The sequence below is a fragment of the Anabrus simplex genome, chromosome 2, assembly GCF_040414725.1.
Source record: "Anabrus simplex isolate iqAnaSimp1 chromosome 2, ASM4041472v1, whole genome shotgun sequence".
Classification (NCBI taxonomy): domain Eukaryota; kingdom Metazoa; phylum Arthropoda; class Insecta; order Orthoptera; family Tettigoniidae; genus Anabrus; species Anabrus simplex.
In genome coordinates this window covers 42,558,696-42,575,351 of record NC_090266.1, presented here as the reverse complement: position 1 = coordinate 42,575,351, position 16,656 = coordinate 42,558,696, and the positions used below count along the sequence as shown (strand labels likewise).

The following is a 16,656-nucleotide window of genomic DNA, read 5'->3' as shown; positions in this document are numbered from 1 at the left end:
GTGAGCGGGGAGACAGCTCAGTAAAGAGAACTCTAGTGGCGCTTGTCGGAAGTATCTCGAGGCCGAGTCTAGTGTGCTGTATTTCCTGGCCTTATGTATCTCGTAGGCAACGGATGAACACTCTACAGACATGACGATGCTTGCCTGGTCCCTAAGGTCACCTGACCTCAGCCCTATTGAGCCCATCTAGGATGCAGTCGAGAGAGATGTGAGCTCCATTGACGTTGCTCCAAACAATCTATGTGCTTTATGGGAGGCTGTGCAGTGGACGTAGAACAGTATCACTTACCACGCTTCTGGTATCTGCTGGAGTCCCTTTCGTGCTGCATTGCCATCATTGTCAGGATGAAAGAGGGTGCTACATGCAACTAGCCGGGTATTTCTAATTCAGAGGCGGGTAAACAGTCTTTTAAAAGGAGTTAATGTAAACTTCCTCCTCTGCGAACCATGTGACCTTGCCGCGGTGGGGAGGCTTGCGTGTCCCAATGATGCAGATAGCCGAGCCACAGGTGCAACCATATCGGATGGGTATCTGTTGAGAGACCAGACTAACGAATGGTTCATCGAAAGGGGGGTAGCAGCCTTTCGGTAGTTGCAAGGGCGGCAGTCTGGATGATTGACTGATACGGCCTTGTAATAATTCTCAACATGGCTTAGCTGTGTTGATACTGCTACACGGCTGAAAGCAACGGGAAACTACAGCCATAACTAACTCCCGAGGACATGCAGCTCTCTCTGTATGAACGATGTACTGATGATGGCTTCCTCCCGGGTAAAATATTCCGCAGGTAAACTAGTCCCCCATTCGGATCTCCGGGTGGGGACTACACGAGAGGGGGCGATCATCAGGAAGATGGATACTGACATTCTGCGAGTCGGAGCGTGGAATGTTAGAAGTTTGAATCGTTGTGGTAGGTTAGAGAATCTGAAAAGAGAGATGGATAGGCTAAAGTTAGATGTAGTTGGTATAAGTGAAGTACGTTGGCAGGAAGAACAAGATTTTTGGTCAGGCGACTACCGAATTATCAACACAAAATCAAACAGAGGAAATGCAGGAGTTGGTTTAATAATGTGTAAGAAAATAGGGCAGCGGGTAAGCTACTACGACCAGCATAGTGAAAGAATTATTGTCGTCAAGATAGACACCAGACCAATGCCCACCACAATAGTGCAGGTCTATATGCCTACTAGTTCAGCGGATGATGAAGAAATCGAAAGAATATATGAGGAGATAGAAGATTTAATACAATATGTAAAAGGTGACGAGAATCTAATTGTGATGGGAGACTGGAATGCAGTGGTAGGCCAAGGAAGAGAAGGTAGTACAGTAGGAGAATTTTGATTGGGACAAAGGAACGAAAGAGGAAGTCGGCTGGTTGAATTCTGCACTGATCATAATTTAGTCCTTACCAATACTTGGTTCAAACACCAAAAACGACGGCTGTATACGTGGACGAGACCTGGAGACACTGGAAGGTATCAAATAGACTTCATTATGATTAGGCAGAGATTCAGAAACCAGGTGTTGGATTGCAAAACTTTCCCAGGAGCAGACGTGGACTCTGACCACAACTTGTTAGTCATGAAATGCCATCTGAAGTTGAAGAAATTGAAGAAAGGAAAGAATGCAAAAAGATGGGATCTAGACAAGTTGAAAGAAAAGAGTGTGAGGGATTGTTTTAAGGAACATGTTGCACAACGACTAAATGAAAAAGCTGAAGGAAACACTATAGAGGAAGAGTGGAGAGTCATGAAAAATGAGGTCAGTAGGGCTGCTGAAGAAATGTTAGGAAGGAAAAAAAGATCAACTAAGAATCAGTGGATAACTCAGGAGATACTAGACCTGATTGATGAACGACGAAAATACAAGAATGCTAGCAATGAAGAGGGCAGAAAAGAATACAGGCGATTAAAGAATGAAGTGGATAGAAAGTGCAAGGTAGCTAAGGAAGAATGGCTGAAGGAGAAATGCAAGGATGTCGAAGGCTATATGGTCCTGGGAAAGGTAGATGCTGCATACAGGAGAATCAAGGAAACCTTTGGAGAAAGGAAATCTAGGTGTATGAATATTAAGAGCTCAGATGGAAAACCACTTCTAGGGAAAGAAGACAAAGCAGAAAGATGGCAGGAGCATATCCAACAGTTGTATCAAGGTAAAGATGTAGATAATTTGGTTCTGGAACATGAAGAGGCTGTTGATGCTGATGAAATGGGAGACCCAATTTTGAGGTCAGAGTTTGACAGAGCTGTGAGAGACCTCAATAGGAACAAGGCACCTGGAATTGATGACATTCCCTCTGAATTACTGACTGCCTTAGGCGAAACCAGCATGGCAAGGTTATTTCATTTAGTGTGCAAGATGTATGAGACAGGAGAAGTCCCATCCGATTTTCGGAAGAATGTTGTTATACCTATTCCCAAGAAAGCCGGTGCTGACAGGTGTGAAAACTACCGCACCATTAGTTTAGTGTCTCATGCTTGCAAAATTTTAACACGTATTATTTACAGAAGAATGGAAAAACAAGTTGAAGCTGAGTTGGGAGAAGATCAATTTGGCTTCAGAAGAAATGTAGGAACATGTGAAGCAATTCTGACTTTAAGTCTGATCTTAGAGGATCGAATCAAGAAGGACAAGCCCACGTACATGGCATTCGTAGATCTAGAAAAGGCATTCAATAATGTTGATTGGACCAAGCTATTTATGATTCTGAAGATGATAGGGATCAGATACCGAGAACGAAGAATTATCTACAATCTCTATAAAAATCAGTCTGCACTGATAAGAATCGAGGGCTTTGAAAAAGAAGCAGCAATCCAGAAAGGAGTGAGGCAAGGCTGCAGTTTGTCCCCTCTCCTTTTCAATGTTTACATAGAACAGGCAGTAAAGGAAATCAAAGAGAAATTTGGAAAGGGAATCGCAGTCCAAGGAGAAGAAATCAAAACCTTGAGATTTGCCGATGATATTGTTATTTTATCTGAGACTGCAGAAGATCTCGAGAAGTTGCTGAATGGTATGGATGAAGTCTTGGGTAAGGAGTACAAGATGAAAATAAATAAGTCCAAAACAAAAGTAATGGAGTGCAGTCGAACGAAGGCAGGTGATGCAGGAAATATTAGATTAGGAAATGAAGTCTTAAAGGAAGTAGATGAATATTGTTACTTGGGTAGTAAAATAACTAACGATGGCAGAAGTAAGGAGGACATAAAATGCAGACTAGCACAAGCAAGGAAGAGCTTTCTTAAGAAAAGAAATTTGCTCACTTCAAACATTGATATCGGAATTAGAAAGATGTTTTTGAAGACTTTCGTGTGGAGCGTGGCATTGTATGGAAGTGAAACATGGACGATAACTTGCTCAGAAAGAAAGAGAATAGAAGCTTTTGAAATGTGGTGTTACAGAAGAATGCTGAAGGTGAGATGGATAGATCGAATCACGAATGAAGAGATACTGAATCGAATTGGTGAGAGGAGATCAATTTGGCTAAATTTGACGAGAAGACGAGATAGAATGATAGGACACATCTTAAGACACCCAGGACTTGTTCAGTTGGTTTTTGAAGGAAGTGTAGGGGGTAAGAACGGTAGGGGTAGGCCAAGGTATGAATATGACAAGCAGATTAGAGCAGATGTAGGATGCAATAGTTACGTAGAAATGAAAAGGTTAGCACAGGATAGGGTGGCATGGAGAGCTGCATCAAACCAGTCTATGGACTGATGACTCAAACAACAACAACAACAATGTAAACTTGTTTGCTGCTGTCTTAACCTGCGACGACTTGGCTATGAACATGGATATTATCAGGATTTTCAATTTGGATAGTTGATATTCATATATACCTGACCTTTTACCTGTATTTTGTTATGAAAATGTACGTTTGTTAATTCGTCTGTTGGCAGTGCAAGTGAGAAGTGCTCAATGTAGATGTATCTTGCGCTTTGTCAATGAATGAATAAATAAATAAATAAATAAATAAATAAATAAATAAATGAAAATACACAGCCTGTTTCCAGTCATTCGACCGGGTCAGGAATGGAATGAATGAAGCCCCCTTCTAGCAGTGTGGATAGGAATAGTGCCTGTCCTACTCCTCTGGGGCAATGATTAATGAATGAAGAATGAAATGGTATTGGAGAGTGTTGCTGGAATGAAATATGACAGGGGAAACTGGAGTACCCGGAGAAAAACCTGTCCAGCCTTTGTTTTGTCCAGCGCAAATCTCACATGGAGTGACTGGGATTTGAACCACGGAACTCAGCAGCGAGAGGCAGGTACGCTGCCACCTTAGCCATGGAGGCTCTGAATAAATAAATAAATATATGTGGAATTTTAGAATGAAAATTTGCATTTCTGTGGTTCAGATTCCATGTAAAACTGAAGGTCCCTTGGCTGTGGTAATGATGTCAACAGTTGCATGATACTACAAGTTTGCTTGCTTTTACTGTTCTATAATTTCTCTAGTTTCCTTGTCATATTTGTGTAATTGGAATGTTTTCAACTTTACAAGAGTCAGAAGTCTTGTAGCTTAACTGACACACTGCTTTTCTCTCAGTTTGCAGGTGGATCTCGGCAACAGTGAACCGAACTCCATTTGGAATGTCTCCTCACCTGTATAGATTTCTGTTTGTTCTCTGCTTGATGGAATCTGCAGAGGGAGATGAAGAGTTGAATAAACTCTGTACATCGACTTTAGGAGCTCTGTGTTTCTGCAAAGTATTGCCTCAGCATATGCCAGGAATTATTGCTTCATTGCAGAGCGTTAGTACCAGTAACACTGTTCTTTCATCCCTTCTCTTGGATCAGTTGCAAAGATATATATATTTCACAAAGTTAGAAGTTTTTCTTAAGTAAAATTTTAAGGTCCTTTCCTGCACTGGACCAAGAAGGTATGTTTTGTTATTAGACTTGATGAGAGTAGAGTTAAGGATATGGCTGTTTTTTAATTTATCTGTTGTTATTTATGAAATTAGAGCTTCTGCTTGCCACATTAACTCATTTCCATTTGTTGGTGTTTGCTGCCATTGTATCCAGTGGTGAACCATCCTGCAGGTATGTCATAATTGACATCAATTTGCCTCTGTTTAACCCTTTTGCTGCTTGAAATTACTCCCTTACTCATGACACTTCAGTTTTGGTTTTGTGTACCTTAAAGGAGTTATCCTGTTCTAAATTAATTGTGTAGTAGATGGAAAAGTACCTGAATGCACAACATATTCAAATTTGTACATTCATTATTCATGTGAAACTTTGCAATCAGTTATTTATGTGGTCATTTTAAGATAAAGATTATGTGTGACATTTACTGTGATTGTTTTAGTCTACAGATTTTTTTTTTTTTTTTTTTTTTTTTTTTTTTTTTTTTTCAATGTTGCATAGTAAGTTCCAATCTCATTTTATTTTCTATGGAGATAGTAAGTATTTGCACTTTTTCTCTTCAGCTCTATACATCCAGTAGTCCTCTGCAGAAAGGTACTCTTATACTTTCCCTTTCTATTACTGTGTTAAAAATTTGGCAGTGGACAGAGGGCAAGCTTATGTACATTCCTAGGTTAGTTTGTGTATAGACGTAGAGAGAAATCTTTCTTGGGTGAGGCATATGACATCAATACCAGTCTTTCATCTCTTCTCTTCGATCAGTTGCAAAGATATTGTGATATATTTTATAAAGTTAAAGATTTATCTTAGGTAAAATTTGAAGGTGCTTTCCTGTACTGGACCAAGAGGGTATGTTTTGGTATTAGAGTTGATGAGTGTAAAGTCTGATAAGACTGTAAATATTGGTTTTTAAACCAAAGGGATTTATTTGCATAGTGTATGGGTAATATAGACATATTGTAGGAAATATGGAAGAGGAATGGTGGAAGGAAAGAGGAAGAGAAGTGCCATAAATACCCCAACTTGGCAGGAGCTGGATAAGTGGAAATGATGGTGGTGATGATGATGATGATGATGATGATGATGATGATGATGATGACTCTTGAGATATATTACTACCAAAGTAACAATGACCAGTGATTCATTACAACTGAATGTCCATGATTATAAAAATTTTTACAAAGTGCTCAATTAGATTTTTATAAAAATGAAGAAGTGATAGCTTAGCAATAATTACCTGAGGCTGCTGGTGTCACATTTCTGATGGGAAGTTCTTGGTCAAGGATATTTTTGATGGAATTTCTGAGACCAATTGACAGAACATCGACTGAAGCACATCTCAACAGATGTGGCATTATGATTTCCAGGGCAGGATTGGTGATGTATTTTCTTCGTGGAATCAAATCTTCTGTATTAGAGAAATAAATAATCTGGGCATTGACAGTAGCCAGATCCAAAAGACCACAGAAGACTGCTAAAGGCCATCTATTATTTACCCTTTTTAAGCTGTAGTTTTTTCTTCTTCCTGTCAACAATATCAACTCCTCCTTTTGTAAAGTTGTAACATGTAATGACCTCTGGTTTGTTAACAACTCCGGTCACAGGGTCGATACTTTATATTCAGTTTTACTGGGAAACTTCATCAGTTTCCCATGAAAACTTCTTTCAGTTCAGCAACTTTGTAAGGTGGACGGCATAAAAACATTTTTCTTTTTCTTGGGGACATACAAAATTAATAGCGTACTATTAGGTTCTTTGCCTAATCTGAACATGCTACTTCCAACAGGTCTGTTCTTGACATTCAAAAAGCCTGGTGGCAATTGAGGTTTGTTTCTTCTTACCGTGCCAACTACTGTCATTCTATGATGAGTAAAAAGGTCATTGGCAAGTGGAACAGATGTATAGTAATTGTCCATAGTGATGTTTCTTCCTGAGTTGCCAATTGGTTGAATTTGTCTCTTCACAATAGCAGATGCACAATTGACTGTAGCATAAGGGCTTCTAGCTGGTTTTTACCAGGTTCAATTTCCATATTTAGAGTAAAAAATTCCGTATTTGTATGGTTTATTACTAATATACTGACAAAATTTACATCTTCCTTGGAAACCTTCAAGTATTTCAACAATCGTCACATATTCCCCAGGTGTATAATTTGAAATACAACTGCTGACGAAACTATCAAAAATTTGTGTACTAGGGGTTAGGTTGTCAATTATCATACGAGCATTTCAAGTATGTTTTTTTCATCAAACGGAATAGCTCTGTACAACCGGTGAAATTTCTTTTGCTTATGACTCCTTGAAAAACTTCTGTACCATTAGTTTCCTATATTTCTGATGTGTTTAAATGATTGCATTTCTTCACACCCAACATACATAAAACAAAAAATGTCCAATAGTTCATCAACAGAGGTTTGTGGACAGTCCTTTTCACCATTTTTATAAGGACTGGCAATTTCACTGATCGTTTCATTAGAGAAACAAAAACTTTCCAACAATCTACAACAGTTTTACAATTTTTTGCATTACCTTTGACATCTGGTAATTTATTAACTATATTTCGGCTTAAAGTTTTTCCTTTCTTCTTTGTTCGTTTATGTATGAACCATTTGGTATATTTATCCTTTCCAATGTTGTTTTTTGTTGCAAGTTGCTTTACGTCTCACCGACACAGATAGGTCTTATGGCGACGATGGGACAGGAAAGGGCTAGGAGTGGGAAGGAAGCAGCCGTGGCCTTAATTAAGGTACAGCCCCAGCATTTGCCTGGTGTGAAAATGGGAAACCATGGAAAACCATCTTCAGGGCTGCCAACAGTGGGGTTCAAACCCACTATCTCCTGTATACTGGATACTGGCCGCACTTAAGCGACTGCAGCTATCGAGTTCGGTCCTTTTCAATGTACTGAAGTCCAGAAGGCTGCGTTATGGCTGTAGCGGATGCACATTTCAAGTTTTTCTGTTGTCCTGATGGCAGCAATGTGGTTCCTTCGGGTGCAAAAATCTCAGGTGACTGCATTGTAGATGAGGAGGGTATAGGCTGAAGTAGTTGGGTGCCAGTTAGTTCTGTATCAATATCACTGTCCGAATCATTGGGTTGCTCCGTATCAGTTTGATGCATGGAATGTTCAGTAGGAGCACCATTTAGACAGTCAGAAGCAAAGCCTTAATAGTCAACATCAGTAAATACGTTGTCCTCTTCTTCAATCCAGCACAAAAGAACAGATTCACTAGGACAATTGGCCATTATAACATTACTGTGACACTTTTCACGAAAACATTACAACAGCATTGAACGCGCAAAATCTGCTACACCAAAGGTATAAAGGCTAGAAAGTGCCTAACACTGCCTGTGACGCAACCGGTATCGTAACGAGGTACGGACTAGCACTCCAGACACAACACACTTTCCCCACTCCCCAACGTGACAAGTGCGTGTGAATCATTGCGTAACAAAGCAAAACATGTGACCAAGAAGTATTGGTCACCTGTAACAATTTAATAAAGTCCAATATTTGTAACGGTACGGCCAGAGTTTACAAGAGTTCTCAACGGCACGGCCAGGTATTCAGCGTGCATTCCGCATCACCTGTTCCACGTTGCCAATGACGTAATAGCACGTGAACAAGTCGTGGCAATCTAGAACATGCCAGAACATTTTCCAATGAAATAGAAATATAATTTTCCATGAGGCACAAGAGACCGCCCGGCTAGATGATATAAAAGAGAGCCGTTTCGACAGAGTCACCAGTTCAAGTTCAGCACTCACAGCCGTAGCATATGCAGGCTGGTAAGAGTAGATTTATACACGACATTCGAATTCGGTATTTTACGTGAAGAATCTTCAAATGGACCTGTAAATTCAGTGAGTGCTATGACACTTAGAAACTTGTTGCAAGTGACTAATCTCATGTTTTAATCCGTATTGAAATCTGTTGATATTATTGTATATACTTAGAAACTTTTCGATTGAATATCACAGTGACTTGTGATGGTTGTAGTTATTAACTTTATGTTTCTAATGACAGTTTAAGATGTTAGTAATTAAACAAGTGACAGTATTTGAATAGAAGCTACTTAGAGCTTTTAATACAAACAATTGCATGTGAATTGACAACATTTCTTGTAGAATTACAAACTACAGTACTTAGCCCTCTGAAATAGACTGTTCTGTAACCGTACTTTAACATGTAAATGTAAAGAGTGTTTTTTTTAATCAGTCACTACTGATCTGCATTTAGGTCAGTCATCCAGGTGGCAAATACCCTATCTGTTGTTTTCCTAGCCTTTTCTTAAATAATCACAAAGAAATTGGAAATTTATTGAACATCTCCCTTGGTACGTTATTCCAATGATACAGATGTTAATTCCCATAGGGAATATGAAATATTTCTCCCGAATGAGTAAATTTATAATACCAATATAAATGGTCCGTTATTGGACATTATAATTTTTTTAAATAATTATTTGTTGTATAACCATTAAAACATTTTGTTACAACTGGCGTAAACTATTTCACATGTTGTACCATATGGAAAATGAAATCTTAATACACATGGTGAATACACGGACACAATTCTAGTCCTAATTCCTCCAACTGACAAATCTACCCACATCATTCGCTCATTTACGTGCCTAACAGAAACTATGTTGCGTGCAGACTCTGCCCTTCCCTTTCTAACACCCGTCAAGTACACTTTATAATCTCCCATCTCTTCCTCATTGCCTCCCCTTACCCCAATATCACTTACTCCTAGCACATCCAGATTCATCCTCTTTGCTGACTTATCCAGTTCTACTTTTTCTTCCATAAGCCCCATTAATATTGATAGCTCCCCATCGAATTCCATTTCATTCGCCAAGTTGTTTCCAAGGAGTCCCTCGCCTGTCAAATGGGAATGGGACTCCGTTACTCCCATAGGCCCGAGGCTTGCTTAGAATGTTCTGAGCTCGGTAAATTTATGAAGCAGGATGCTACCCTACTTGCACATAGTCAAAGTGAGGATCTCTCCTCTAACGGGTTATGGACCACCGGTGAATTGTATAGTCCTAGCTGCCTGAGCACAAGGAGAGCCAGGAATCAGAATACGTCCGAGATGCCCACTCCCATTCCAAACAAACTGGTATCCCGACTCTCAGGACCACTTACTAGGCCACTCAGCTGTTGCCCATGGTTCACGAACTAGGACTTGACTACAGTAACCCACAAACATGAACCATCTGTTGTTGTTGTTGTTGTTATTATTATTATTATTATTATTATTATTATTATTATTATTATTATTATTATTATTATTATTATTATTATTATTATTATTATTATTATTATTTACCAAAGGTTTCCACTTCTTGATTTGAGCTCTAACATTGGTCTTGCAGTTAACCTCTTATCTAAGGTGGATGAAACTACAATATGTACAATTTCAAATATTAACAAATCTTTTTGAAATTCCATGCAACCAATGCTTTTTTACTGTCATGGTTTGATAGTTTCTGAATGCATACTTCTTGCAGTGTTTTTTAATTAATAAACACTCCCTTCATAGCTCTTTGCATTCTTCCCATTGAGTCAGTATTATCAGCATAAACCAACACCAGAATGTACTTGTAAGATAGTTTCTCTAGTCGAGGAAAGGAGCAGAATATTGAATATTAGCCTAATGTTAGATGCAGGAATTTTGGCTCTCTAGTGTGCTGAAGTCTCTTGCTCTTCATACGAGGTATGTTCGATACTTAATGTATTTGTTTTATTAAATAGGTATAGCAGTGCATACTGGAACTCATGGAAAACTAAATCACAATATTTAAAAGTGTCAATAATCCCTAATGTTTTGAACATAAATCACTCACTTGATTAAATAACAACATTTATTACACTTACGACACTTATATAACATATTATAATACATAATACTGGGTATTGATGGGCAGATGCCCTCGATAACAGTCAGTCACATGTTCCCGTGTCCTCCCGCTCGAGGCACCCAAGCATAACAATTCTCTCATCCCCTTCCATCCACACACCACTTCTGGCTGAGGGCCTTCAAAATAAATATACACTGAAGGGTGCTGCTATCTGTCCTAAAGTGGTAGTGGGTAACTAGGTGGTCTAGCCATAGCTAGGCCAGAACATGCTCCCCACCGTTGAATCATGTTGAATCACCATGATTCAACCGAATTAAATTGCCTGATATGCCCTCATGAGAGTTCAGTTCAATTCAAGTATCACACAGGCACTGACATACAGAGTTCATGTTCAGTAACCAAAATGAGTTGATCATTCAACAAAATATACATATAAACATAGGCAAAACAGAAACACAAGCAACAAAATATTTACAGACTGTTAACAGAAGGTACTAAGTAGGTTGACTGTGTCCTCATCCATTATTATACAGTATGAATTAAGCACACTATATGTTCTCAGTTCAAATCGCACACACAACACCATAACACTCTGAAATGAACAAGAAACAAATATTCACGTGAATCACATTATGTTTTAGCCACAATGATCCTGTTTAGTGTTCAATAGGTAATGGAATTAACTTCTTAACAGCTCGTTTAAAAAGACCACTGGTTGTTCTGATGGTAGTCACTCGTGCAAGTCCATCCTTCCCAGGGTGAACAGTCTCCACCACAGCCAACTTCCAGCAGACAGGAGGAAGGTTGTCCTCCTTCAGAAGAACAACTGTTCCAATAGCTAGGTTCTCCTTGGGACAGGTCCATTTCTTCCTCTGCTGCAGTGAGTTCAGGTAATCGGCAGACCACCTCTTCCACAACTGCTGCTGCATTGCCTGGATACGCTGCCATCGAGACAATCTGTTCATGGGCAGGTCAGTAATGTCACGCTTAGAAATGGTTGTAAGGGGGGCACCAATTAGGAAGTGAGCAGGTGATTACTAATTAAGGTCACTGGGGTCATTGGATAAGGCAGATAGGGGGCGAGAATTAAGACAGGCTTCTATCTGTGCAGTAAGTGTACATAGCTCCTCAAATGTCAGTAGTGCATTACCCGCAACTCTTCTCAACAGCTGCTTCCCACAGTCCGCCAAATTTGGAGAGCTGGGAGGTATAAAGTGCCACGTGATGCCTTCCATCGCTAATGAATTCCTTATCTTTTCACAAAAGCTGGTTGAAAGGAACAGTTTTCGGAGATCCTGCATTCTTCTGTTGGCACCAATGAAGTTAGTCCCATTATCACTATAGATGATGGAGCATTTTGCACGTCGAGCTATGAATCTCCTCAGGGCTGCCATAAAGGCATCAGTAGAGAGGTCACTCACCACCTCCAGGTGAAGAGCCTTGGTAGCTAGACAGATGAACAATCCAATGTAGCTCTTTGTTGTCTGTTTGCTTCTTGCATTTCCCCTCTTGATGAAGAAAGGACCAGCATAATCAGTTCCTACATTAAGAAATGGGTGACTGTTGCACTCTGGTCACAGGGAGCTGTCCCATCAGCTGTTCAGCTGTTGACGCCTTGAATCTAAAACAGGTCAGGCACTTGTGGATGACTCTTCGAACAACTGCCCTAGCCGTGGGAATCCAGAATCTTTCTCTTAATGATGCAGTTACTAATTGAGCACCTGGATGTAAAAGCCTAATGTGTTCTGCCATCACAACAAGGTTTGTGAGAGCATACTGGGCAGGAAGGATAAGCTGGTGCTTAGTGTCATAAGGTAGTTTTGAATTTACTAGTCTTCCTCCTACCCTTATCATCTAAGAAAGGATGTAAATCTGCAATTTTACTCTTCCTTGAAATGCAGCATTTAGAGTTGAGACTGGCTATCTCTTGAGCATAATACACTTGTTGTGCAATTTTGATACAGGAGTGTAAGCCCATCTGCAGCTCTTGTGCACTTAATATCCCTAACCTCTTGTCTTGAGGATTTGCACTATTGTGAATAAAACGCCAACAATATGTAGTAACTCGAGTCAGTCAGGACAGTGACGAGTGCTTCAGCATAAGTTCATCCCAATTTTTACCTATCAACATGACTACAGGAAGTGTGCTTCGTGACTCAGGTAGTTCCTCTCCTGCATGGGCCGAGATTGTGTCTGGCCATGATTCAGTGGGCTCAGTTAACCAGGATGGTCCGTGCCACCACAGGTTCATACCTCGTAGTTGTCCTGGAGCAACACCTCTGGATATTAAATCTGCGGGATTGCAACTGGTAGGAACGTGTCTCCATTCTGCCTTGTGAGAGTATTCTTGAACTGAAGAGACTCTGTTGGCCACAAATGTTTTCCAGCGAGTAGCAGGAGATGCGATCCAGGCTAAGACAGTGGTGGAGTCCGTCCACATGTACAACTTGCTGACTGGCAAAGAAAAAGGTGGAAGGGTCTTGTGGAGTAGTCGGGCAAGTAGTAGCGCTCCACACAGTTCAAGTCTTGGTAGTGTCAGTTTCTTCACTGGTGCTACTCTGGATTTAGAACATAATAATCTGACACAGATCTGTTCCCCTTTGTTGACAGACCGCCTACATAAAGACAAGCTCCATAAGCTTGTTCTGAAGCATCAGAAAAACCATGAATTTGTACATCAACATGTGACTAACCGCTCAATATAAAATTCTCTTACTGCCTATGGCTTAAAGTGAAGTTCCTCCCATTCTCTGACTAGTTGAGATGGTAGTCTCTCATCCCAGTTCAGATTGACTAGCCAAAGTTTCTGCATAAAAATCTTGTAAGAAATTACCAAAGGACTGACCAACCCAAGTGATTCAAATATTGATGCAGTAACAAATAAGACCTTTCGTTTAGTTACGTGAGTATCAGCATGATAGGGACTGTCTGAATACAGATTGCCACAAATGAGAAAGTGATCAGTTACTGGATGCCATAATAGGCTTAAAGATTTCACGCTAGTGCCTTCATCAAGACTGAAAGGCAGCTGGGTTTCCCTGTCCTCTTCTGAAACTGCTTCCAGTCATGCTGGGTGGTTTGAACACCATTTCCTGAGGTGAAATCGTCCACTCTCTAGTAAATTAATAATTTCAGACTGCAAGTGAAGAGCATCTTGGATATTGTCATAGTCGCTTAATAAATCATCAACATAAAAATCTCTGCGAACAACTTGTGCTGCTCTGGGGAACCTCAATTCTTCATCTTCAGCAAGTTGCTGCAGGCATCTGGTCGCTAGGAAGGGTGCTCATGCGAGTTAGTCTTGACATGGCATGATTGAAAGAGTTTCCCAGAACCTCAGGTTTCTGCTTGAGGGGTAAGCGAACTATGAATCTACCTGTAGCATCCCTAGTAGTATTCTCTGTAAAGTGTTTTTCTGTGGCTCTCTCTTCTCTTGTCATGACTCGTGACGTAAGCTCTTCTATTTCCCAGAACCGTTGTAGTTGGGTGTCTAACCTGTCCTCTGACTTCAAAAAACATGTAGTTAGAGTAAGATGTTTCTCTTCCCTACGCTGGTAGTGTCCAGCAAAATCCATCCTAGTTCAGTGTCTTGAAGAATAGGATAATCTGGTGATCGAGTTCTGCACCCAGGTTTCAGTAATGGAAAGAAATGTTCTGCGCCTATTAACAATTCAATGTCACCTGGCTGGAAGAACTTTGGGTCAGCGAGCTTGAAGTCAGTGGGCAAGTTCCAGTGATCATGCTGAATGTAACTACTGGGCATGTTACCTGTGATACGTGGAAAGACAGAGCAAGTCATACTCACAGTGAAGTTACTTACAGTGGATTGCAATTCTAAATGAACACTGTACCTTGATTAAGAAATGGAATCATTAATGCCACTGATTGGTATGGGATTCTTCATTTTCTTAAGGACTAATCGCTGTGCTAGACTTTCAGTGCAAAGATTAACCTGGCTGCCACTGTCAAGAAGTGCCCAGCAGACTTGCATTTGCCCCCTAGAATCTAGTACCTTGACCATGGAAGTGGACACCAGAACCCCTACAGGGTCTCTAGTATTGTAGTATGTATGAGAGGAGTTGGATGCAGTTTGATGGGCTGTACCTCGCTCTCTACCTGATGGATTATGTAATGAGGTGTGATGCTTCCTACTACATAATTTATAACCACGTGATTTGCACTGTTTGGCAGAATGCTCTGTACGCAAACGGTTAAAACATAAGTCCATTTCCTTATCCCTTCTTTGTCTATCTTCCACACCGAGAGCTGCAAACTCTTCACATTTAAATATCGGGTGATTACCATGACAGCAGGGACACTTTATGAGACTGGTAGTGGTGTAAGTGTAGCGTGGTTGAGTATCCCCTTGAGGTTTAGGCTTATTTCTGTCAGCTTGTTGTCTGTGCGATGGTGCAGTGTGCTGTGAGCTAGGGAAGTTCTCCAGAGCTTGCCGTTTGTGCTCAACAAATGACAGCAAGTCATCAAGTGATGGAACCCGAGTGTTTGCCTGTGAAAATTCCCAGTCTGTCTAGTACAAGCATCAAGTCCTTGAGCATACAGTTGAGTCAAAATAACTTCAGGCAGTGGAATGTTAAGTTTTAGGGCCTTGAGTGCATTCAAATGACTATTAAAAGTGTTAGAGTACCTTAACAGTTCTGTGGCTGTTTCACTGGAGACTGATTTTAAAGTGAAGAGTGCCTTAACATGAGTAGCTGCTATTAGTTTCTTGTTCTCAAATCTGTCCTTCAACATTTTCCACGCTACCTCATAATTTGCCTCTGTGATGGGTAAATTATGAATTAATTGCCTGGCTGGGCCCTTGAGAACAGATGCTAGGTAGTGAAATTTCTGGACACTTGGCAGATTATTGTTGTTATGGATCACAACTTGAAAACTGTCTGCGAATGAGAGCCAGTTTTCGTATGTTCCATCGAAATGTGGAATGTTAATAGCCGGCAACTTTAAACTCGCGACACTGCTGACCTGAGTTCTTCCTGAATCTACCGTGTCGCGTGATGCCTTTTCAAGGTTCGCTATTATTTTACTCATTTCGCCCTTTACCTTGTAGTATTTGGTTTCAAATTCGGCGTGCGCCTTATCATGAGCTTGCTCGTTCTCAACGTCTCCTAATTCTAATTCTGACTGCACGTCATCAAACTTCGACATTAATACACTCATATCTTCGTATCGTAGTTTAATTTCATGCGAATTCAAATGTTGTTGAGCGATGAAATTCTCAACGAAAGTTTTCGAGCGGATAAGTTGCGCTTTAAATCCCGACCTCTGCTTAAGAAGCTTTTGCCTTGTTGAGGATTCCATGATGGAGGGGGTAAGACAAGAACAAGGAGAAAAGAACCTTAAATGAATGGTACTGACCTGCCTTCTCAGTTTAGTTTACCTCTGGTGCTGGTACATCAAACCTGGGACTGCCAGACGATGTCATTAAAGTGAACTTCCAAGTATTTCCATGTGACTGTTGAAACTAGTCATCCATACTACACGCCGCGCCGCTCTCACGATGTACTCGTGGTGTAGATAATCCGGCCCAGTATTTGGACCATGTTTTGAACGTAAATCACTCACCTGATTAAATAACAACATTTATTACACTTACGACACTTATATAACAATCATTATAATACTTAATACTGAGTATTGATGGGCAGATGCCCTCGATAACAGTCAGTTACATGTTCCCGTGTCTTCCCGCTCGAGGCACCCAAGCATAACAGTCTCTCATCCCCTTACATCCACACCACTTCCGGCTGAGGGCCTTCAAAATAAATACACACTGAAGGGTGCTGCTATCTGTCCTAAAGTGGTAGTGAGTAACTAGGTGGTCCAGCCATAGCTAGGCCGGAACACCTAATATCAGATATATACTTGATATTAGGCATACTGCGTTCCTGAATAAGCATATT

General features: G+C 40.5%; 1 protein-coding gene across 1 annotated transcript in view; it reads left to right on the top strand.

Moving 5' to 3' along the window:
- LOC136863441 (proteasome activator complex subunit 4A) overlaps positions 1-16,656 on the top strand; it is a 1,047,550-nt gene that overhangs the window by 885,244 nt on the left and 145,650 nt on the right. The window contains exon 32 of the mRNA XM_068225934.1: positions 4,551-4,756. Within this exon, the coding sequence (XP_068082035.1) occupies positions 4,551-4,756 (206 nt within the window). The remainder of the gene's footprint in view (positions 1-4,550; positions 4,757-16,656) is intronic.